The sequence below is a fragment of the Mya arenaria genome, chromosome 3, assembly GCF_026914265.1.
Source record: "Mya arenaria isolate MELC-2E11 chromosome 3, ASM2691426v1".
Classification (NCBI taxonomy): domain Eukaryota; kingdom Metazoa; phylum Mollusca; class Bivalvia; order Myida; family Myidae; genus Mya; species Mya arenaria.
Genome location: NC_069124.1, coordinates 36,441,697 through 36,466,552, shown reverse-complemented (window position 1 = coordinate 36,466,552; position 24,856 = coordinate 36,441,697). Strand labels below are relative to the sequence as shown.

At 37.8% G+C, this 24,856-nt stretch overlaps 1 protein-coding gene across 1 annotated transcript; it reads right to left on the bottom strand.

Annotated features, from left to right (window-relative positions):
• Nucleotides 1-546: 546 nt before the first annotated feature.
• Nucleotides 547-23,011, bottom strand: LOC128225986 (collagen alpha-1(XXV) chain-like). Its single transcript, XM_052935879.1, has 10 exons — nt 22,829-23,011; nt 22,010-22,090; nt 19,586-19,685; nt 17,362-17,544; nt 10,169-10,240; nt 8,536-8,616; nt 2,958-3,008; nt 2,414-2,482; nt 1,935-2,040; nt 547-1,587 (listed from the first exon to the last, which is right to left on the bottom strand). The coding sequence occupies exons 1-10, from the start codon at nt 23,009-23,011 to the stop codon at nt 1,575-1,577; spliced, it is 939 nt and encodes a 312-aa protein (XP_052791839.1). The 3' UTR covers nt 547-1,574.
• Between the last annotated feature and the right edge of the window lie 1,845 nt (nt 23,012-24,856).

The window sequence follows — 24,856 nt, the reverse complement described above, 5'->3', positions numbered from 1 at the left end:
GAACCAGAAGTCACAAGGCCTGGGCATTATGATGGAAGTTTCAAAACATTTTGTATTGTGCTTTTGTAAATATTCTGTTACCAGTTTAGACAGATGCGCGGGCGTATCGTAGTGAAACAACTTGACGCCGCACACCAAGGTTCGTGGGCGCTTGGGACTGGGACTCGGGCTGCAATCACGTCGCTGTCAACAAATAGGGCGTGTTAAACCCGTCTGTCTCTCTTGCTGGGCCTGGCTTTCGAAGAACGCTCATTATTTTCACCCACCCACAGTTTGTTATTTTCTTTGATTAGTGGGCTAAAGAGAAAAGGTCGGATAAAGACCGAGGGGGGTTGTCTTTGAATGAAGAGCGCAATACATCCCTTTTCATCACGTGCAAGCTTCTTTCTGGTGTCAACAAGTGTTATTGAACGTACGCAAACCTTACGCATTTTTATTGTTTCTTTTAAATTGAGTGACACCTTTGACGTATTTATCCCAGATACGTTCGCTGCTATCAGTCTACCATTGTAAGACGAGCATTTTGAGGGCAGGGCAGCGACTCCTCTTTAGCGCTGTTTTCTCCTTTCTTACCTTGAAACGTTACGGTACGAAATACCAATTTCCCTATACACATTGTCTAGATCTATTTTAATTTCTAGTAATTAACCTAGTAAGCTGCGCATCTTATGATATGCTATTTGCTTTCCGATATTTTCGCCAGATTCAGCCATATTACAGTCAGCTTAAAATGCTATATTGCCATAAAACTGGCATTGAACTATTTGTTAACGTGGAAAATATGTACAATTTGGAAAGGCCTTTTGAAAATTAAAACTCTTCAGCAGTATGCTTTATTTGTATGTGCACAAGGAAACCGTAATTTTACAGCTATGTTGCCACTACTAATTAAACGCTCCTCGAACAACTAACTTGTAAGGAAAGTGCCCACAAAGCTCACATTTGGTGATATAAAACAATATGAAAATAAATGTAAAAAAGCGAATACTACCTTACTCTATTTAGAATACGATAATTGCTTAGACGTTATTATGTCTGGAATGTATCTGGATTATGAAAATGAATTTCCGAAACAAGGTAAGATATCACTTGGTAGTTTTGCAATTCGGGATACATTCAATATGCATATGCTCACGTAATAAAAACAACCGTTGAGCCCGTGTATTAACCTTAATTGAAAAACACTTACGTCTGACAAGTTATATCAATATAGACAACTAACAGTTCTCTTGAGCAAAATGCACCACGATAGTGGTTTACTAATCACAAGAAACGACTCCGGTTCATATACTTTTCCGTTTAAACGTCGCCCATCCCCACATCTAGGTGAAACACACGCTGCAGATGTTTGAAACCGAAGAGCGGTCACTTTGAATAGAATGCAAAGAGCTGACCGTTAAATTGCTTTTGTCTATTAAAACCACATTGTCTTAAATTTCTCCTGTTTGCATAAACGCACGGCTTTTGCGTCAGGGCGTCGACAATGCCAGCGGTGCCAGGTCGATTATTCATCTAATGTTTATCCTACTGCGAGTTATGAGCCTGTCTAGTCACGCCAGAAAACTTACATTTGGTCAAAATGGAGATCTGAAATAATAAGTAGCAATTACATGCATTTATTTTAAAGGTATTTACATTATTATCACGTGAATAATGCATTTTTTTAAATATATGTTATATATGTTATTGAATTGTGACCACAATGCCATTTTTTTAAATGGAGGCTTCAATAGCTCAAAAAATAGAAGTAGTGATTAAAAAAAATACAGCCACATTGCGAAAATTATACCTGAGATCATTAACCCCAGATGCAGACGATCGAGTTTTGACAATCCTCATTTATTGTTATATCCCTAAATATAATAGTATCAGAACTCGTTCGTTAATTCCCGAGTTACGTTAAGTTTAAATTGACGTGAATGGTGAATACCTACAAAGTTCCTATAACTGCATGAAGTGAGATTGAACAAAGGAAGGGCAGGACCGATGAAAGAGTTGCCGTAGCAAGATTGTCGGAGTTGGTACCGCTCGATCGGGAACCTTGAAGGATAAACACACCATTGACGCCTCTGATAATCTTACATACAATGCATACACGCATTGTTTACACGGCATTGATCAACGGAAGTGTATGATATAAATATATGTATAGCTGGTTAAGGTGATCACACGATAACAAATGATTAAGTTAGTGTACTCAAAGAAACGTGCACGCCGCTTTAGTATTCAAACATTGTGTTTTAAAATCTAAGAAACAAATGTTGTCTAGACAATAAGTCTAATCATTTAGTTGATGTATTTACCAAATAGTTTTTTTCTTTTTTTCTTTATGATTAAACAGAATTTTAAACGTTAACAAATATAGACAATATATACACAAACCTGAATTAATGTAGGACAGGCTTAGTCTTACCTCTAGCACCGGAAGCATTTTCTGAGCCAGGATTTTTTGGGGCTCGATAGTCTTGTTGTGGTCGCTCGTCTGTATCGGAAAATAATCACTATTACAAAAAGCATTCAACTTGAGTTCATCAATAGATTCAATCTAAGCTAATGAATCAATTCAACAAAATAGTCTAAAGCGTTTGATCTGACTTATCTGTTTTATAGTAAATATAATATGTTGCTTTCTTCATTTTCGATTATGACTTTCTTGCTACTGTGTCCTTATTAAAACTCAACATAAGCATTCTTAAGAAACCCTTTCCAAAAAATAGGAATGTTCCATTTGCTTTGAGAGAATGAAGTTTGCTGTGCACGAACGTGTCTCGTGTCAGGACAGTCATGCGTTCATTGGCATTTCGCTTGAAAAAAAAATCATCGTAGAGGATTCTACAAATATCTAAATAATACTCAAATCAATACAGTGAGATTTTATTGTAACCCATATAAAAGATGACCATTAGTACACAATTATCTTTTAAAACTGTATTGTTGCTTGCATTAAGTATAGTTACCTATCTTATCTGTATTAACTACGCGAAGACTGTGGCGTTCCTTGTTCCAGACTAAAAAAAAGAAACGCATTCTTGTTATCAGAAAGACCCTGTAGGCTCACATACTGGAGTTTTCATTTGAATTTTAACATTTAATCCATAAACTATGGCTTTAATACTAGTGAGCTATAAGGGGTCGAAATGTTAGCCACATTCAATGACAAACGCAGTATCAAGACAAATACAAGAAAGAAGATAAACACCTATAACTACGTTACTCTAATTGGCATCAAGAAGTATAATGAATGAAACAAAACAAGCACTAATTATTAATAGCAGCAAAACGGAAATTAGACAAGGAAAGAACGTCAACATCGTATTTATCGATGTCCTGGTACTTCGGAATTATTTAATATAAATTAAGCTGTGTGAAGTTAGCTGAACATACGACATTGGACATTGGACATTTAAGATCGAATGTTGTGCTGTCACGACATTGGACATTGGACATTCAAAATTGAATGTTGTGCTGGCACGACATTGGACATTGGACATTCAAAATTGAAAGTCGTGCTGGCACGACATTGGACATTAGGCATTCAAAAATGAATGTCGTGCCAGCACGACATTGGACATTATACATTGGGATTTCAAAAATGAATGTCGTGCTGGCACGACATTGGACATTGGCCATTCAAAATCGAATGTTGTGCTGGCACGACATTGGACATTGGACATTCAAAATCGAATGTTGTGCTGGCACGACATTGGACATTGGACATTCAACATCAAATGTTGTGCTGGCACGACATTGGACATTCAAAATCAAATGATGTGCTGGCACGACATTGGACATTAGACATTCAAAAGTGAAAGTCGTGCTAGCACGACATTGGACATTCAAAAATGAATGTCGTGCCAGCACGACATTGGACTTTGGAATTTCAAAAATGAAAGTCGTGCCAGCACGACATTGGACATTGGACATTAGAATTTCAAAAATGAATGTCGTGCTAGCACGACATTGGACATTCAAAATCGAATGTTTTGGTGGCACAACATTGGACATTGGACATTGGTATTTCAAAAATGAATGTCGTGCTAGCACGACATTGGACATTGGACATTCAACATCAAATGTTGTGCTGGCACGACATTGGACATTGGACATTCAAAATCGAATGTTGTGCTGGCACGACAGTGGACATTGGTATTTCAAAAATGAATGTCGTGCTAGCACGACATTGGAAATTGGACATTCAACATCGAATGTTGTGCTGGCACGACATTGGACATTTGACATTCAAAAGTGAAAGTCGTGCTAGCACGACATTGGACATTGGAATTTCAAAAATGAATGTCGTGCTAGCACGACATTGGACATTGGACATTCTAAATTAAAAGTCGTGCTGGCACGACATTGGACATTCAAAAATGAATGTCGGGCCAGCACGACATTGGACATTGGATATTGGGATTTCAAAAATGAATGTCGTGCTGGCACGACATTGGACATTGGACATTCAAAATCGATTGTTGTGCTGGCACGACATTGGACATTCAAAATCGAATGTTGTGCTGGCACGACATTTGACATTCAACATGGAATGTTGTGCTGGCACGACATTGGACATGGGACATTCAAAATCAAATGTTGTGCTGGCACGACATTGGACAATGGTATTTCAAAAAGGAATGTCGTGCTAGCACGACATTGGACATTGGACATTCAACATCGAATGTTGTGCTGGCACGACATTGGACATTGGACATTCAAAAGTGAAAGTCGTGCCAGCACGACATTGGACATTGAAATTTCAAAAATGAATGTGGTGCTAGCACGACATTGGACATTGTACATTCAAAAGTGAATGTTGTGCTGGCACGACATTGGACATGGGACATTCAAAATCGACTGTTGTGACTAATTGAGTCGATAAAAAATAAGTCGACAGGCAGTAATAGGTTACTTAATCGGATCATTGACAATATTTCGTGTTATAATACGTAAAACCAGATAAAGTAGATGTAGGAACGATTACATTTATATTTTTTGGAATCATCAATGCATGTGTATATTTTCCATATGTCATCATATACTGTGAATATAATTATCTTCACTTCGTTTATAAATGGTACTGGATGTGTAGCAGTGGTGTGTAAACAATTAAGCTTATTAAAAGTAGGCCATTTCGAAAGCATTATCACTGTTTGTCTACATATAATCCACGACCATTCATAAGTATATTCATTTGAATCTTTCTCTGCATATGTGACATCATGTCTATCGGAATCATGCTTGAGTTTCAAATATTGCGATGGAATCGTAATGACAATTCTCATTTGGTGTTTATAAATTCATACTGAGACATTGCTTTTGTGATCTCTAACCCTTTTCAAATAATTTTAAGACAATATATCAAAAAAATTAATTCCGAAAATTGCATGCCATCCGAATTAATTTAAAGTCGGTAGAAAACATTCATTCATAAAACATGTCATACATTAATTTAAATGTCCCAGCACGACTTTCATTTTTTAATGTCCAATGTCGTGCTGGCACGACATTCATTTATGACTGTCGAATGTCCAATGTCGTGCCAGCACGACTTTCAATTTTGAATGTCCAATGTCCAATGTCGTTCCAGCACAACATTCGATTTTAAATGTCCAATGCCGTGCCAGCACAACATTCGATTTTGAATCATTTTTGAAATCCCAATGTCCAATGTCGTGCTGGCACGACATTCATTTTTGAATGTCCAATGTCGTGCCAGCACGACTTTCAATTTTGAATGTCCAATGTCCAATGTCGTTCCAGCACAACATTCGATTTTAAATGTCCAATGCCGTGCCAGCACAACATTCGATTTTGAATCATTTTTGAAATCCCAATGTCCAATGTCGTGCTGGCACGACATTCATTTTTGAATGTCCAATGTCGTGCCAGCACGACTTTCAATTTTGAATGTCCAATGTCCAATGTCGTGCCAGCAAAACAATCGATTTTGAATGTCCAATGTCCAATGTCGTGCTAGCACGACATTCATTTTTGAAATCCCAATGTCCAATGTCTTGCTGGCACGACATTCATTTTTGAATGTCCAATGTCGTGCCAGCACGACTTTCAATTTTGAATGTCCAATGTCGTGCTAGCACAACATTCGATTTTTGAATGTCCAATGTCCAATGTCGTGCTGGCAAGACTTTCACTTTTGAATGTCCAATGTCCAATGTGGTGCCAGCACAACATTCGATTCTGAATGTCCAAAGTCGTGCTAGAACGACATTCATTTTTGAAATCCCAATGTCCAATGTCCAATGTCTTGCCAGCACAACATTCGATTTTGAATGTCCAATGTCGTGCTAGCACGACTTTCACTTTTGAATGTCCAATGTGGTGCCAGCACAACATTCGATTTTGAATGTCCAATGTCCAATGTCGTGCCAGCACGACATTCATTTTTGAAATCCCAATGTCCATTGTCCAATGTCGTGCTTGGACGACATTCATTTTTGAATGTCCAATGTCCAATGTCGTGCCAGCACGACTTTCAATTATGAATGTCCAATGTCCAATGTCGTGCCAGCACAACATTCGATCTTGAATGTCCAATGTCAAATGTCGTATGTTTAGCCAACTTCACACAGCTTATAAATTACACTTCTAAAGACTGTGTGACGGGTTTTGACAGTTGTTTTCAATATCTGTTACTGCCATATCCCACTACTTAGTGTTTGGATGAAGGGCTCCTTCCCAGAGTATCTTTGTTTCAGTGAAATTACGTTTTCAATTAAACTGAGAACCGCATTTGATTACTGAGCGTACACGATGGTTATCATGCGAGGTATGATCAAACCGGTTTTAAATAACCTAACCTTACATTATATACGTTTTATCAAAAACAACCGTTTAAGGCTCAGTTAAACCTACGTGCTTACTCAGATATGCTTCTGTCCTGCTTCTGTTTTTTAGGCATTTACATTGTATTTCAAAGGGGACACTCCATTCAACCCTAGCATTTTCCCGAAAATACCATTTGTAATCTCTTGTTCATCATTTTTCCACAAGCAACACAACTGTAAGATTTTGTCTACAATGTATTGTTTTCAGAACATTTACCTCAGCTTCCCGTATTTTGTAAGGTGACATTTTAATGTGATATTTATCAGACCCTAAAGTTAAATGCTTCGGGCAAATGTAATAGGACATGTTCTTATTACATTGCTGAGTATATCTGCTAGCACAAGCACAACACAAGCCTTATTAATACAATATGTTTTAACATGTATGCATAAACCACAGTACATACATAGCCAACTTGGTGAAGTATAATTCAAAAACACAAATGATAAATAATTTTAAAGACACAAACATCCTCTTGCTTTTAAACCAGTGGTTAAATGATTGTCTTGACAACATTTATTTGAATACCGTATTGCATTATAAATAAAATAACGGTGACAACAGCAGGGACACAAACGGAAGGCAATCACGACCAAACAAACACCACACAAGTGAGGGACACAACGCTACAAGACAGCGAACATTACACAACTATAAAAATACCGTCATTCGCTGTACACAAATGTATATGTTGAGATCAAAAGTCACCTGCTCAATTCTCAATAGTTAGTCGTGAAAGCTTGCCCGCAAAGCTCCAGTTACTTTAAAAAGTACTTAAGTTGTCAATAAAATGTCAAGCATTGAGATAAAAGCCGACAGCTAACGCCTCCATTCTCACACTTCACAAGGTGGGGGCGCCCTAGGCCAAGAGGACATCTTCCTTAATACTTTTACACGTAAGGCCGTAGATGCGTCTCCGGAAAGGATTTGCTACAATTCAATTAGTCGGGCATATTGGGGATACTAATCCGTCAACGAAATGAATTCCAAGAGATGAGGATGTAAAGTTGCGAAAAGGCCAGGATCCCGTATCGATTAAAAAGGAAAGTTAGGACAACTTCATCATTTCGAAATGGGAAAATCGACAGGTTTCGTCTTATTAACGCCTCACTATTCCCGGTAGTACGACCCTGCTTTAGTTATTCATTAGCAAACATACAAACGTTTTTTGAATGAAACAAGAGGAAATTGTCCTGCAAATTACAAAAAAGGAACTAAATGACACGAGAGTAACATAGTACAAGATAGTGAAGTTTATCTGTATCATTGGATCTCAACTATGTGAGCAAACACTTTGACATGCGCAATAAAGTTTATCGTAATAAATAAATAATGTCTAGTCAGTAATGTTATTGAACCATGGGTACAGATCAAAGGCTTGTATGGCATACAATAGAGCCAATAATCGTACGTGTTATTGTCCCCATGGACTTTATACAAATAGTATGCTTATGGTCGGTAGTCTTTGTTTATGATCACGGATATGTTTATAAAACGCCAATACAATTGATTAAAGTGTAATGCGGTCAAAATTATTATTGAAATAGATGGTTCAATGTTAGTGTCTCGAAACAATCAAACATGTACGCCTACTTGATTAAAGAGTCGCGTTGAGATTCCTAATTAAAAACGCAGAAAAGTTAATATATGTGCATGTTTATACATTGGTGGCAAAAGTATGGCCATATATACCATCGCAGTCTCCCTTGATGCCCTTTGGTCCCTGTATTCCCGGAGGTCCTTGTGGTCCGATCTCGCCTTTAGTGCTGTGACCTACGGACAGAAACACAGTGGTAAGTTATATGTTAAGTTCAGCATTCAACTGAAAAAAGTGGATACATGTATTATCTAAATCAGCAATTATATCTAGTTACATTATCTTGAATATCTAGTTACATTATCTTGAATATCGAGATTGGTTTCCTTGCATCTATTTCATGTTAATAATGTTTTAATGTGTACGTCGAAAAGCTATGAAATTAGGAATTCGAGATGTAGTGTAATTATGGCAACAGAAAATATTATGAGTACATAGTTTAGGCAAACTGTTTATACAGAGTAGTCAGAATACCTTTTCAATACTATAAGCAGGTAATGCAATTTGACGAAAACATATTCAAACTCATGACATTGTTTTTAAACGTGGTAATATATATGTATGTATTGAGAGCACTTAAGAAAGAATGGTCTTCAACCTTTCAAAATATGGCAATTCATGAAAATACAGTCAAAGTAACCACTTATGTACATGAAGACATATTTACTTACGTTTTTTTGTACACGTGTAATGTTGTCGAGAACATTCGACCGAACTATATGTTTTGGCGTGTGCAGTTATTGTATATGTAACAATTTTAAAGAAGGAGGCATTTCAAAATTGAGTCTGACTTGTATTCCGCTCGAGTGCACTTTCTCTGTATCTGTCTGTGTGTGTGTGTTAAGTTAGTTCGCAAATTAATTGCTGAAAATGATGACTTAATTATGGATCGGTATTTTATGTTTCAGCTTCGTGTTTCATGTCGCCAGAGTCGTTGAGCATGCTTTGCTTCTAACTGTAATGACCATATCTGTATTGGCTAGATAGCATCTAATGCAATCACTAAAAACGTGTGGTGTTCACCCTTACGGAATCTTTGTTACATGTCAGAAAGAATATAAAAAAAAATATAATGAGTTATTATCATAGCAGGAGAATATAGGCAATCCATTATTTGTGATGCACATGGAGATAAACAATGAAAGCCAAACGAAACAATAAAGTGTCAAACCTAATCCTCCTATCAAGCCTTCGTCTCCTGTAACAATGATATACTCTCTAAATATCATATTTCCATTGGACAAGTTAGGCTTTGGTAATATTTACAAACAAGAAATGCTACTTTATAAAATATTACTTAATATTCTACTTAACCGAAGCGAAGCTAAGCATTGTTGAAACGAGGCATGACTAGTTTATCAAGTTCTTAAGATGAATGATAAATATTCGTCCCAAGCGCAAAACTTTGGTGTCCAGAAATTACTTTGTATTATTGTCTTAGCTATAGTCATTATTTTCACAAATGCTATTATTATTCACATTCAATGTCACTCATTTATTGTTCCATTGTAATATAATGTCCAAACGTAAAAGGCCAGGACAAAATTGAAACAAGAAACCGACAATTAATCTTAAAATTGAATGATATTCTCAGCGTTATTATATTTTTTTTCGACGAGCAATTACGACCAATTTCTATTCTATATGAGTTCTTTAAGTAGGCGATATTCAAGCTGTGGACTTAATCAAATTCAGCATCTTAATATGCGAATATATTCCAAAACGAACCTCTGTCGCCTTTGTAACCCGTAAAGCCAATCAAACCTCGCTGCCCTTTCTCCCCCTTATCGCCCTTTTCACCTGTAAAATATATACACGACCATACTCACAATTAAGTATAACACCAACTGTATAAAGTTGCTACAAAGTCGGGTGACATTTAATCCATACAAAACAGCACCACAAATACACATTGCAAGAGGATTACAAGGCTTGTCTCAATTTTTCTCAGCTGGTTGAGGAGCATAACTTAACACATGTTGAAGGTTGAAGGTTGATAAAGGTCATACTACAAGAAAAAACGGTTTGTTATTCGTATTCACATGGATTCGAATGTAAATAACATGTTTTTGCATGACTCCATCGCCGTCTATCATATGAAGACGACGCCAACGTCAGGGGAATGAAAATACCTCGACGTTTGTCCGATAAACAACAGAGCTAAAATAAGTATAGTTTTATATTAAGAGCAAGAAACTTGCTTTACGGTTGACAAATATCAAATTAGCAACATCAAGCCGATTTGAAATTCCAACATGAGTGAACACATTTTTTAGTTCATCAGATTACTATTTATAAAATTGGCAATCTTTATATTATCTAACGTCGAGCTTGGATGCCGTCCAGCTCGACATTGCAGCACAACATTGAATATTTGCTATATAATATCGAATGTCGAGCTAGAATTCCGTCAAGTTCGACATTGCAGCTCGACATTGAAGATTTGCTATATAATATCGAATGTCGAGCTAGAATTCCGTCCAGCTCGACATTGCAGCTCGACATTGAAGATTTGCTATATAATATCAAATGTTGAGCTAGAATTCCGTCCAGCTCGACATTCGAGCTCGACATTGAAGATTTGCTATATAATATCGAATGTCGAGTGAGAATTCCGTCCAGCTCGTATTGCAGCTCGACATTAGAAATGATCTTTATATTATCAAATGTCGAGCTAGAATTCCGTCCAGCTCGACATTGCAGCTCGACATTAGAAATGATCTTTATATTATCAAATGTCGAGCTAGAATTCCGTCCAACTCGACATTGCAGCTCGAGATTGAAGATATGCTATATAATATCGAATGTCGAGCGAGAATTCCGTCCAGCTCGACATCGCAGCTCGACATTGAAGATATGCTATATAATATCGAATGTCGAGCGAAAATTCCGTCCAGCTCGACATTGCAGCTCGACATTAAATATTTGCTATATAATATCGAATGTCGAGCTAGAATTCCGTCAAGCTCGACATTGCAGCTCGACATTGAAGATATGCTATACAATTTCAAATGTCGAGCTAGAATTCCGTCCAGCTCGACATTCCAGCTCGACATTGTAGTTGTACTATATAATTTCAAATGTCGATTGTCGATTGCCGATGGCTGAGCAAACTTCACACACATTAAGTTACAAACTAATTTCGTTCTTATTGTAAAACAAGGTTTGTTCGTTGTTGTTTCCTTGCAATACCATGTAATGACTGCTAAAACAATCTCTAAAATTCTTAACTTTATTAAATAAAAGTATCGTAGTTGTGTTGACAAAACATACTGGCTAAGTTTTGTTTAACTAGAATCCCAAAGATTAAGATGTGACTCTTGATTTAAGTGCCCATCATAGTCAAAACATCATTCAAAGATTCAAAACTTTGATTAAGTACCCTTAACCAATAATTAAGCCAGCTGTATAATTCTTAAAGATTGTCAAGTTTCATAATAATTGGATTAAAATGCCTTGTTATTACAATTACAAATACTTTATTATTGTCTGCACTAGCCATAAAACCTATTTTTAATGTATAATGGCATCATTTTGAAGTAAGGCGATTAGTAACCCTAATATAAGATTTGACCAAGAAATTATAAATATAACTAGAAGCGCCGCAATGCGACGAAACCAGGTTTTTGTTATGGGCAATCAGAAATTATAGTCAATTAAGTTATTGGGCGGACACCATTTTTAAATTTTTAGTAACAGTGACCTTGACCTTAGCCCCACCCCCTCAAAAGCAATCCCAAGCTAGCGTTTTACATAAGCTACCCACACACCAAGTTTCATCAATATCGGTCAATGCTAACTAAAGTTATTGGGCAGAAACCATTTTTCTATTTTAAGTTACAGTGACCTTGACCTTAGCCCCTCCCCCCTCAATAGCAATCCCAAGCTAGCTCTTCACATAAGCTACCAACACACCAACTTTCGTCAATATCTATCAATCCTAACTAAAGTTATTGGGCAGAAACCATTTTTCTATTTTTAGTAACAGGCGACCTTGACCTTAGCCCAACCCCCCTCAAAAGCAATCCCAAGCTAGCTCTTCACATAACCTACCTACACACCAAGTTTCATCAATATCTGTCAATGCTAACTAAAGTTATTGGGCAGAAACCATTGTTCTATTTTAAGTAACAGTGACCTTGACCATTTTTCTATTTTAAGTAATAGTGACCTTGACCTTAGCCAGAAAGAATATAAAAAAAATATAATGAGTTATTATCATAGCAGGAGAATATAGGCAATCCATTATTTGTGATGCACATGAAGATAAACAATGAAAGCCAAACGAAACAATAAAGGGTCAAACCTAATCCTCCTATCAAGCCTTCGTCTCCTGTAACAATGATATACTCTCTAAATATCATATTTCCATTGGACAAGTTAGGCTTTGCTAATATTTACAAACAAGAAATGCTACTTTATAAAATATTACTTAATATTCTACTTAACCGAAGCGAAGCTAAGCATTGTTGAAACGAGGCATGACTAGTTTATCAAGTTCTTAAGATGAATGATAAATATTCGTCCCAAGCGCAAAACTTTGGTGTCCAGAAATTACTTTGTATTATTGTTTTAGCTATAGTCATTATTTTCACAAATGCTATTATTATTCACATTCAATGTCACTCATTTATTGTTCCATTGTAATATAATGTCCAAACGTAAAAGGCCAGGACAAAATTGAAACAAGAAACCGACAATTAATCTTAAAATTGAATGATATTCTCAGCGTTATTATATTTTTTTTCGACGAGCAATTACGACCAATTTCTATTCTATATGAGTTCTTTAAGTAGGCGATATTCAACCTGTGGACTTAATCAAATTCAACATCTTAATATGCGAATATATTCCAAAACGAACCACTGTCGCCTTTGTAACCCGTAAAGCCAATCAAACCTCGCTGCCCTTTCTCCCCCTTATCGCCCTTTTCACCTGTAAAATATATACACGACCATACTCACAATTAAGTATAACACCAACTGTATAAAGTTGCTACAAAGTCGGGTGACATTTAATCCATACAAAACAGCACCACAAATACACATTGCAAGAGGATTACAAGGCTTGTCTCAATTTTTCTCAGCTGGTTGAGGAGCATAACTTAACACATGTTGAAGGTTGAAGGTTGATAAAGGTCATACTACAAGAAAAAACGGTTTGTTATTCGTATTCACATGGATTCGAATGTAAATAACATGTTTTTGCATGACTCCATCGCCGTCTATCATATGAAGACGACGCCAACGTCAGGGGAATGAAAATACCTCGACGTTTGTCCGATAAACAACAGAGCTAAAATAAGTATAGTTTTATATTAAGAGCAAGAAACTTGCTTTACGGTTGACAAATATCAAATTAGCAACATCAAGCCGATTTGAGATTCCAACATGAGTGAACACCTTTTTTAGTTCATCAGATTACTATTTATAAAATTGGCAATCTTTATATTATCTAACGTCGAGCTTGGATGCCGTCCAGCTCGACATTGCAGCACAACATTGAATATTTGCTATATAATATCGAATGTCGAGCTAGAATTCCGTCAAGTTCGACATTGCAGCTCGACATTGAAGATTTGCTATATAATATCGAATGTCGAGCTAGAATTCCGTCAAGTTCGACATTGCAGCTCGACATTGAATATTTGCTATATAATATCGAATGTCGAGCTAGAATTCCGTCAAGTTCGACATTGCAGCTCGACATTGAAGATTTGCTATATAATATCGAATGTCGAGCTAGAAGTCCGTCCAGCTCGACATTCCAGCTCCACATTGAAGATTTGCTATATAATATCAAATGTCGAGCTAGAATTCCGTCCAGCTCGACATTCGAGCTCGACATTGAAGATTTGCTATATAATATCGAATGTCGAGTGAGAATTCCGTCCAGCTCGTATTGCAGCTCGACATTAGAAATGATCTTTATATTATCAAATGTCGAGCTAGAATTCCGTCCAGCTCGACATTGCAGCTCGACATTAGAAATGATCTTTATATTATCAAATGTCGAGCTAGAATTCCGTCCAACTCGACATTGCAGCTCGAGATTGAAGATATGCTATATAATATCGAATGTCGAGCGAGAATTCCGTCCAGCTCGACATCGCAGCTCGACATTGAAGATATGCTATATAATATCGAATGTCGAGCGAGAATTCCGTCCAGCTCGACATTGCAGCTCGACATTAAATATTTGCTATATAATATCGAATGTCGAGCTAGAATTCCGTCAAGCTCGACATTGCAGCTCGACATTGAAGATATGCTATACAATTTCAAATGTCGAGCTAGAATTCCGTCCAGCTCGACATTCCAGCTCGACATTGTAGTTGTACTATATAATTTCAAATGTCGATTGTCGATTGCCGATGGCTGAGCAAACTTCACACACATTAAGTTACAAACTAATTTCGTTCTTATTGTAAAACAAGGTTTGTTCGTTGTTGTTTCCTTGCAATACCATGTAATGACTGCTAAAACAATCTCTAAAATTCTTAACTTTATTAAATAAAAGTATCGTAGTTGTGTTGACAAAACATACTGGCTAAGTTTTGTTTAACTAGAATCCCAAAGATTAAGATGTGACTCTTGATTTAAGTGCCCATCATAGTCAAAACATCATTCAAAGATTCAAAACTTTGATTAAGTACCCTTAACCAATAATTAAGCCAGCTGTATAATTCTTAAAGATTGTCAAGTTTCATAATAATTGGATTAAAATGCCTTGTTATTACAATTACAAATACTTTATTATTGTCTGCACTAGCCATAAAACCTATTTTTAATGTATAATGGCATCATTTTGAAGTAAGGCGATTAGTAACCCTAATATAAGATTTGACCAAGAAATTATAAATATAACTAGAAGCGCCGCAATGCGACGAAACCAGGTTTTTGTTATGGGCAATCAGAAATTATAGTCAATTAAGTTATTGGGCGGACACCATTTTTAAATTTTTAGTAACAGTGACCTTGACCTTAGCCCCACCCCCTCAAAAGCAATCCCAAGCTAGCGTTTTACATAAGCTACCCACACACCAAGTTTCATCAATATCGGTCAATGCTAACTAAAGTTATTGGGCAGAAACCATTTTTCTATTTTAAGTTACAGTGACCTTGACCTTAGCCCCTCCCCCCTCAATAGCAATCCCAAGCTAGCTCTTCACATAAGCTACCAACACACCAACTTTCGTCAATATCTATCAATCCTAACTAAAGTTATTGGGCAGAAACCATTTTTCTATTTTTAGTAACAGGCGACCTTGACCTTAGCCCAACCCCCCTCAAAAGCAATCCCAAGCTAGCTCTTCACATAACCTACCTACACACCAAGTTTCATCAATATCTGTCAATGCTAACTAAAGTTATTGGGCAGAAACCATTGTTCTATTTTAAGTAACAGTGACCTTGACCATTTTTCTATTTTAAGTAATAGTGACCTTGACCTTAGCCCCTCCCCACTCAATAGCAATCCCAAGCTAGCTCTTCACATAAGCAACTTACACACCAAGTTTCGTCAATATCTGTCAATGCTAACTAAAGTTATTGGGCATAAACCATTTTTCTAATTTTAGTAACAGTGACCTTGACCTAAGCCCCACCCCCCTCAAAAGCAATCCCAAGCTAGCTCTGTACATAAGCTACCTACACACCAAGTTTCATCAATATCTGTCAATGCTAACTAAAGTTATTGGGCAGAAACATTGTTCTATTTTAAGTAACAGTGACCTTGACCATTTTTCTATTTTAAGTAATAGTGACCTTGACCTTAGCCCCTCCCCACTCAAAAGCAATCCCAAGCTAGCTCTTCACATAAGCAACTTACACACCAAGTTTCGTCAATATTTGTCAATGCTAACTAAAGTTATTGGGCATAAACCATTTTTCTAATTTTAGTAACAGTGACCTTGACCTTAGTCCCACCCCCCTCAAAAGCAATCCCAAACTAGCTCTGTACATAAGCTACATACACATCAAGTTTCATCAATATCTGTCAATGCTGACTAAAGTTATTGGGCAGAAACCATTGTTCTATTTTAAGTAACAGTGACCTTGACCATTTTTTTATTTTAAGTAATAGTGACCTTGACCTTAGCCCCTCCCCCCTCAATAGCAATCCCAAGCTAGCTCTTCACATAAGCTACCTACACACCAACTTTCGTCAATATCTATCAATCCTAACTAAAGTTATTGGGCAGAAACCATTTTTCTATTTTTAGTAACAGGTGACCTTGACCTTAGCCCAACCCCCCTCAAAAGCAATCCCAAGCTAGCTCTTCACATAAGCTACCTACACACAAAGTTTCATCAATATCTGTCAATGCTAACTAAAGTTATTGGGCAGAAACCATTTTTCTATTTTAACTAACAGTGACCTTGACCATTTTTCTATTTTAAGTAATAGTGACCTTGACCTTAGCCCCTCCCCACTCAAAAGCAATCCCAAGCTAGCTCTTCACATAAGCAACTTACACACCAAGTTAAGTCAATATCTGTCAATGCTAACTAAAGTTATTGGGCAGAAACCATTTTTATATTTTTAGTAACAGTGACCTTGACCTTAGCCCCACCCCCCTCAGAAGCAATCCAAAGCTAGCTGTTCCCATAAGCTACCTACACACCAAGTTTCATCAATATCTATCAATGCTAACTAAAGTTATTGAACAGAAACCAATGTTTGACGCCCGCCCTCCCGCCCGCCCGCCCAACGACAACCTCATTCTAATAACCCGGTTTTCGTTAATTAAACTAGCAAAACAAGATATTATGGATCCTTTTCAGCAGATTAATTTCCCCATATTGACAATCGTTTTCTACATAAAGCGCGTACGCTGTGCCATATAACAATCCTCTGTTACATCATTTAATGCAACGTTTACTAATAATACATTACATCCATTGACAGCGACAACTTACAGACGCAGTTGATGCCATATCCGGGCGGGCCTCTGTCCCCTAAATCCCCCTTCGGTCCCTTGAACCCAGGCACCCCTGGGATCCCGTCCGTGCCCCTGTCACCCTTGGTGCCTTTGATGCCGTCATCGCCAGGCCGCCCACGTCTTCCATCCGGTCCTTCAGGGCCTGTAGGACCTGATGGTCCTGTTCAAAAGAGTAAATATCGTGATATGTTGTAAGTATACAAGATGGTGTAAGAAAATAGTATTCTTATCATTCTAAACTTCCAAACTGGTAATATTTGCCTTATGAACATCATCATTAGTGGCTAAGTTGTGTTTATATAGTTTAGGGCTTATACTCACATTTGAAATTTAATAAAATATTTTATTGAATAAACGACGTCAAAATATTGCTTGATATATGTACTCATGGAGAAAGGTTCCGTCAACTCATTTCCATTCAAGTCAAGTTAAATATTGGAGGTGAATTATGCACTTGTCAGCTGAATGGAAACGATGACTTAACCCGTTACTGGATGTGACGTGAATTGTCAATCCTTATTTACACAAATATCCCAGCAAACAAACAAAAATACTTTCAGATTGTCTTATTCTCGATTGATCTTGTTGGGAAATTTGCGATAATAATTTAACGTCCTTTAAAGGAAGTCTATTACACTTGCACATGATATAGTCGAGTGTAGGTAAAGTGAATGCTATATTAAGTGCGTTCATATGGTGAGGTGAGATTTTGCAAATCAAGGAAATGTGTAAGCGCGTCTTGAGAAATAAGCAAAATCACACCCGAGCTTACATAAGACATGAACGCACGCGAAATACCACTAAATTCTTACATTTACATTGTACCATGTCTCTTTTAATGATTTTAAATGAGTTCAGGTTAAATTCAAGAAGTAAATATGTTATCGACAGCTTACGCATGTAAAGAGTAACGGTGGACATTTAAAACGTCGTTTTTCATTGGTCAGATGAGATCGATCAATGTGCATCAATGAAAGAAATAAAGAAGTCCTATCACCGATCAAGGAACGTCATCCGTTCACTATAGAGAATACTATGGCAATTTAAATGGTATATATTTACCGACAACCGCAGGTACACGTGGACATTTTCTTTAGATTATATTGCCAAATTACAGTTTCTAAAACGTACAAATAATGTTAAACAAATTGTGCTTCTATTCAACTCGTCTGTTAATCTTTTTAATAGCTTAGCAACAAAGTCGAAAATCAAACACAAAACAAAATATTTATTGTAGTTTACTGTAAGTTTGTATTGCATTGTATTGTATTAAATTACACGATGTTATTAAACAAAAAAGCTGTAGAGAAATCGTTTTTTCAATCATTTTACCAAAGTTGAGCCTAGGGTACAAACTTTGGACTGTGAACGTACTGTATAAAACATCAGTTGCTCCGAAATACCGTTATTAATAATTTAAACGCCAGTTACGAGGTTAAATAAGCGATCCTACTTATTTGTAATAAAGGCGTCATAGAAAAGACTGGAAGGTTTCGTCCATAGGAACAAAAGAAATGTACCAGAGAGCGTAATTTGCCAAAATCCCTAGCAAGTTGGGTAAACAATGTTAGACCCGTCGACGACCATGCTTAAGACCATTATTTAATTATGATACATTAAATATTAGTTTTAGTTCATAAGTGAATCGATATGCATTAAAGACTACACAATGCCTTTTCAACGTATGATAAACAGGGATAGATAAACAGGGATAAACTCCGTGTAATACAGGGATAATCTCCGTGTAAAACCGGGATAATCTCGTGTAAAACAGGGATACTCTCGTGTAATACAGGGATAAACTCCGTGTAATACAGGGATAATCTCGTGTAATACAGGGATAAACTCCGTGTAATACAGGGATAATCTCGTGTAATAACGATCTCAGAGATGCACAATGTCACTGAACGAGAAGTACACAATGCCAGAAAAGGTTATATAAATATATTCTGAAAAGGAGTAAACTACATCACAAACATGACAACAGTGTACGCAGTTTCGGTTTGATCAAACAAAAATAAAGGTGCAACCATGTTAACACCGTAATACCCGATCAATCAGTATTCTAATTTTAAGATATATCATTTTTCAATGATCAAGAAGGACATTTAACAAATAACAGCACTGAGGAATTAAAACAGTAATATAGTGTGGGTTTCTTCCGAAAATACATAACTATCCTGTCGACATAACACATTAACTGACAAAACTGTTGTTTACCTGGAGGTCCAGAGTTTCCAGGAAGTCCTCTGTCTCCCGGCAGTCCAGGTATGCCGCGTTCTCCATGTAAGCCAGCGTCGCCTGAACAGTTCATGATTTGAAGGTTGAAAGCGAAAGGTTCTAAGTGTTATTAAATAAGGAAACATGCAGAACGTTTCCGCTTTCACCTCTATATTTTAAAAAGCATTTCACGTGTTCTTGAACAGTATAATGGTTTGAATTATTATCTTGATATTATCCGGAATAACTGAACTTGAAACTGGTTAAATACAGCTTTTAAAAATGTTCAAATGTCAATATAAATGTCCATTGGTGATTATCGGAATACACCAGTAACAGCATTGCAACGTATGATAAACCAAGCAATTGATCAAGACTTAGCGCCAGTCGAAAAACAGCGATAAGTCGTAATGTGTCCATGGTCCAGACTTAGATAGATTTAACTATACATAGTAGGATTTTCTGTCTGTATATGATAACACTGTTATTTCTTGATATTTGACAGAGACTGGTTTAAACAAAAACATGTTTTTCTTTCGTAAATAAATACCATTCCAGGGATGTATTTGAATTTATCAGCATCAGAGTAAGACTGTACTTGCTGAACAAAATAACATGTGTTTCTCTTCTTGGACAACAATGCTCACATTATTCTCATACATTATGGCAATAACTAAGTATTTGTAGTCAATTGTGATAACACATTAACGTTGCTGTGAACAAATTATAAAAACGAATAATTTTTTTACTTGACCTAGTTGCATTTGGGAAAAACAACGTATTACAGAATAAATTTCCCCTGGTAAAATATGTTATTTGTGTCTGGCTCAGGCGGCAAATGTTCCGTTGCAATGTTCTCTCTACATAGCACATAATAGGAGGGTAAGGGCGTATAAATATATCCCAATACACCCAAAACGTAATTACACATTGTCTCACATGTTATTTATCTTCACATCGCGACTTCGGTACTGGCGAACATATTTGTATAATATGAAATATGAGGGCCCTGAATACGTAAGGCTTGTATTGTGTTTGGCTTGTATTGTGTTTGGCTTGTATTGTGTTTGCTTGTATTGTGTTTGGCTTGTATTGTGTTTGGCTTGTATTGTGTTTGGCTTGTATTGTGTTTTGACATAAAACAGTTTTGGGATAAAATAAGAAAATATTGAGCGCTTTATAAGTTTGACAAAAAGTGCTGCAACAAAGTGGTTTCTACTGGAATTTAAAGGTACTTAAATTCTTGTGTACAGCGGTCGTCAGAGAAACTGGAGTTCACTGAGGAGTTAAAGTAATGAACACCCAACCTCACACTCAACATGAACACCCAACCTCACACTCAACATGAACACCCAACCTCACACTCAACATGAACACCCAACCTCACACTCAACCTCACACCCAACATGAACACCCAACCTCACACTCAACATGAACACCCAACCTCACACTCAACATGAACACCCAACCTCACACTCAACCTCACACCCAACATGAACATCCAACCTCACACTCAACCTCACACTCAACATGAACACCCCACCTCACACTCAACATGTACACCCAACCTCGCACTCAACATGTACACCCAACCTCACACTCACCTCACACTCAACATGAACACCCAACCTCACACTCAACATGTACACCCAACCTCACACTCAACATGTACACTCAACATGTACACCCAACCTCGCACTCAACATGTACACCCAACCTCACACTCAACATGAACACCCAACCTCACACTCAACATGAACACCCAACCTCACACTCAACATGAACACCCAACCTCACACTCAACATGAACACCCAACCTCACACTCAACATGGACACTCGACCTCACACTCAACACGAACACCCAACCTCACACTCAACATGTACACCCAACCTCACACTCAACATGGACACCCAACCTCACACTCAACATGGACACCCAACCTCACACTCAACATGAACACCCAACCTCACACTCAACATGTACACCCAACCTCACACTCAACATGGACACCCAACCTCACACTCAACATGGACACCCAACCTCACACTCAACATGAACACCCAACCTCACACTCAACATGGACACCCAACCTCACACTCAACATGGACACCCAACCTCACACTCAACATGAACACCCAACCTCACACTCAACATGAACACCCAACCTCACACTCAACATGGACACCCAACCTCACACTCAACATGGACACCCAACCTCACACTCAACATGCATGGGCGTTTGCTATGAGATAATATGTATTTCATGTCACACAACTATGCCAAACGTGTCTATGAAATCAAAGTGATAATGGTTTATGCTTATTTGGCGCCCGATAATCTTAATTACATAATTTATGTAACAAATAACGAAAATGTGATCCACATGGACTGTATATGACTTACCTGTATCGCCCTTTGGTCCTGGGAAGCCAAGCAACCCCCTGTCACCTTTAGGTCCTGGTTCACCATCTTCCCCTGGTGACCCTGAATTACGAATAAGTTTTATAATGACGCGTTTTTAAGGATTTTTAAAACCAGATTTGTTACAAGTGACATGACCGAACTACCTAAATTATCCTGACACGATGTTAATGACCTATGGTGAATGTATTTATTGTTAAGAGTTGTTCTAGTATTTTTTAGACATCGCTAAGTTTGATTTAAACATATTTAATTGGGCAAGTATACTATGGTTTCAGAAGTTTTTCCGACCTATTGTTCTACTGCATTATTTGGTCGGATCACCCCATACATAGCCTGTTTAAATGATGGTTTATATAACTTTTTCGATCCACCATTAAATCACTCAAATGTTGATATAAATAAACTGAAGTTATGCCGACAGTCATATGCACGGAATAGCTGGAAAGTTCAAGAACACATGGGAATGCATGGTGTCAGTAAGTTCTCTGTTTATTTCAACGATATCCGCGGCTCTAGCGAATGAGTCGGGTCTTACTAGTTTATTTGTTTTCAAGCAACAAACTCATTCTTAACTAGGAACAACGTAATCAAGTTTACTTGAATCAGCATCACATAAAATAAACATTTTTAAGATTAACGGGCAAAGGTACTGTACAGTAGACCAAAACACATGTGCCCTTTGTTTAAATATTTTGCTTCTGTTTTACCTATTATGATGCTCAACTCATGGGATTGGTTGTATAAATCCAACTACTCCAATGCATAAATAAACAAATATATCTGATATTTTGATATTACGGTAACAGCTACACTATCAACACCTGGTAGTCCATCGAAACCTAGCGTGCCTGGAATCCCTCTCTCGCCTGGGTCTCCGATGTCACCCTTTGGCCCCCGAGGCCCGGGCGGCCCGGGGGGTCCAACCAACACCGGCTCACCTGGAGGCCCTGCTATGCGCTTGAAGTCACACAGATCTCGCATCCTCCGACAGTATTCATGTAAGTTTAAAGTCTAAAAAGTAATATAATTGTTCATAACATTGTACAAAAGTTCCGTTTGTATGTTTATATCCGAATACATCCGGACGGAATATGTTTGTACTTAATGAATCATGATATAATGTGATCAATTACTAGTAACAGTAGCCATTTATACAAACAGAACATGCACACAAGTCTAATCTACCCTTGAGCTGTTGATTTTCCTCAAAGCTTCATTATGTACTTTTTGAATTATATCAATATTTCAACCCCCAAATTTCTGATCCATATGTAAGTATTGTTACAATAGTGCTGTTAAAAAGTTTAAATTGTGAGTCTATTAAATATCAAGGTTATGTATACCTAATAATAGTAAGTGCATTTCTTTGTTTGCTTTGTTAGGTATATAATGCCTTGCTGATTTAAAGCTTCAATTACTGGAGAAAAGATTTCCAAGATATTTATAGCTTTTCACAAATTTAATACTATCGCTATCAATCATATAATACAGATATAGCCGTAGCCCGAGAGCCAATCCCGCCTCCATATAATACAGATATAGCTCTTACTCGAGAGCCAGTCCCGCCTTCACATCATACTGATATAGCTGTAACTCGAGAGCCAGTCCCGCCTCAACATCATACAGATATAGCCGTAACTCGAGAGCCAGTCCCGCCTCCACATCATACAGATATAGCTGTAACTCGAGAGCCAGTCCCGCCTCCACATAATACAGATATAGCTGTAACTCGAGAGCCAGTCCCGCAGCCACATCAAACAGATATAGCTGTAACTCGAGAGCCAGTTCCGCTTCCACTTTATACAGATATAGCTGTAACTCGAGAGCCAGTCCCGCCTCCACATTATACAGATATAGCTGTAACTTGAGAGCCAGTCCCGCAGCCACATCAAACAGATATAGCTGTAACTCGAGAGCCAGTTCCGCTTCCACTTTATACAGATATAGCTGTAACTCGAGAGCCAGTCCCGCCTCCACATAATACAGATATAGCCGTAACTCGAGAGCCAGTCCCGCCTCCACATAATACAGATATAGCTGTAACTCGAGAGCCAGTCCGGCCTCCACATTATACAGATATAGCTGTAACTCGAGAGCCAGTCCGGCCTCCACATTATACAGATATAGCTGTAATTCGAGAGCCAGTCCCGCCTCCACATTATACAGATATAGCTGTAACTCGAGAGCCAGTCCCGCCTCCACATAATACAGATATAGCCGTAACTTGAGAGCCAGTCCCGCCTCCACATTATACAGATATAGCTGTAACTTGAGAGCCAGTTCCGCCTCCACATTATACAGATATAGCTGTAACTCGAGAGCCAGTTCCGCCTCCACATTATACAGATATAGCTGTAACTCGAGAGCCAGTCCCGCCTCCACATTATACAGATATAGCTGTAACTCGAGAGCCAGTTCCGCCTCCACATTATACAGATATAGCTGTAACTTGAGAGCCAGTTCCGCCTCCACATTATACAGATATAGCTGTAACTTGAGAGCCAGTTCCGCCTCCACATTATACAGATATAGCCGTAACTTGAGAGCCAGTCCCGCCTCCATATTATACAGATATAGCTGTAACTCGAGAGCCAGTTCCGCCTCCACATTATACAGATATAGCCGTAACTCGAGAGCCAGTTCCGCCTCCACATGATACAGAAATAGCCGTAACCCGAGAGCCAGTTCCGCCTCCACATTATACAGATATAGTCGTAACTTAACAGCCAGTCCGGCCTCCACATTATACAGATATAGCTGTAACTCTAGAGCCAGTTCCGCCTCCACATAATACAGATATAGCCGTAACTCGAGAGCCAGTTCCGC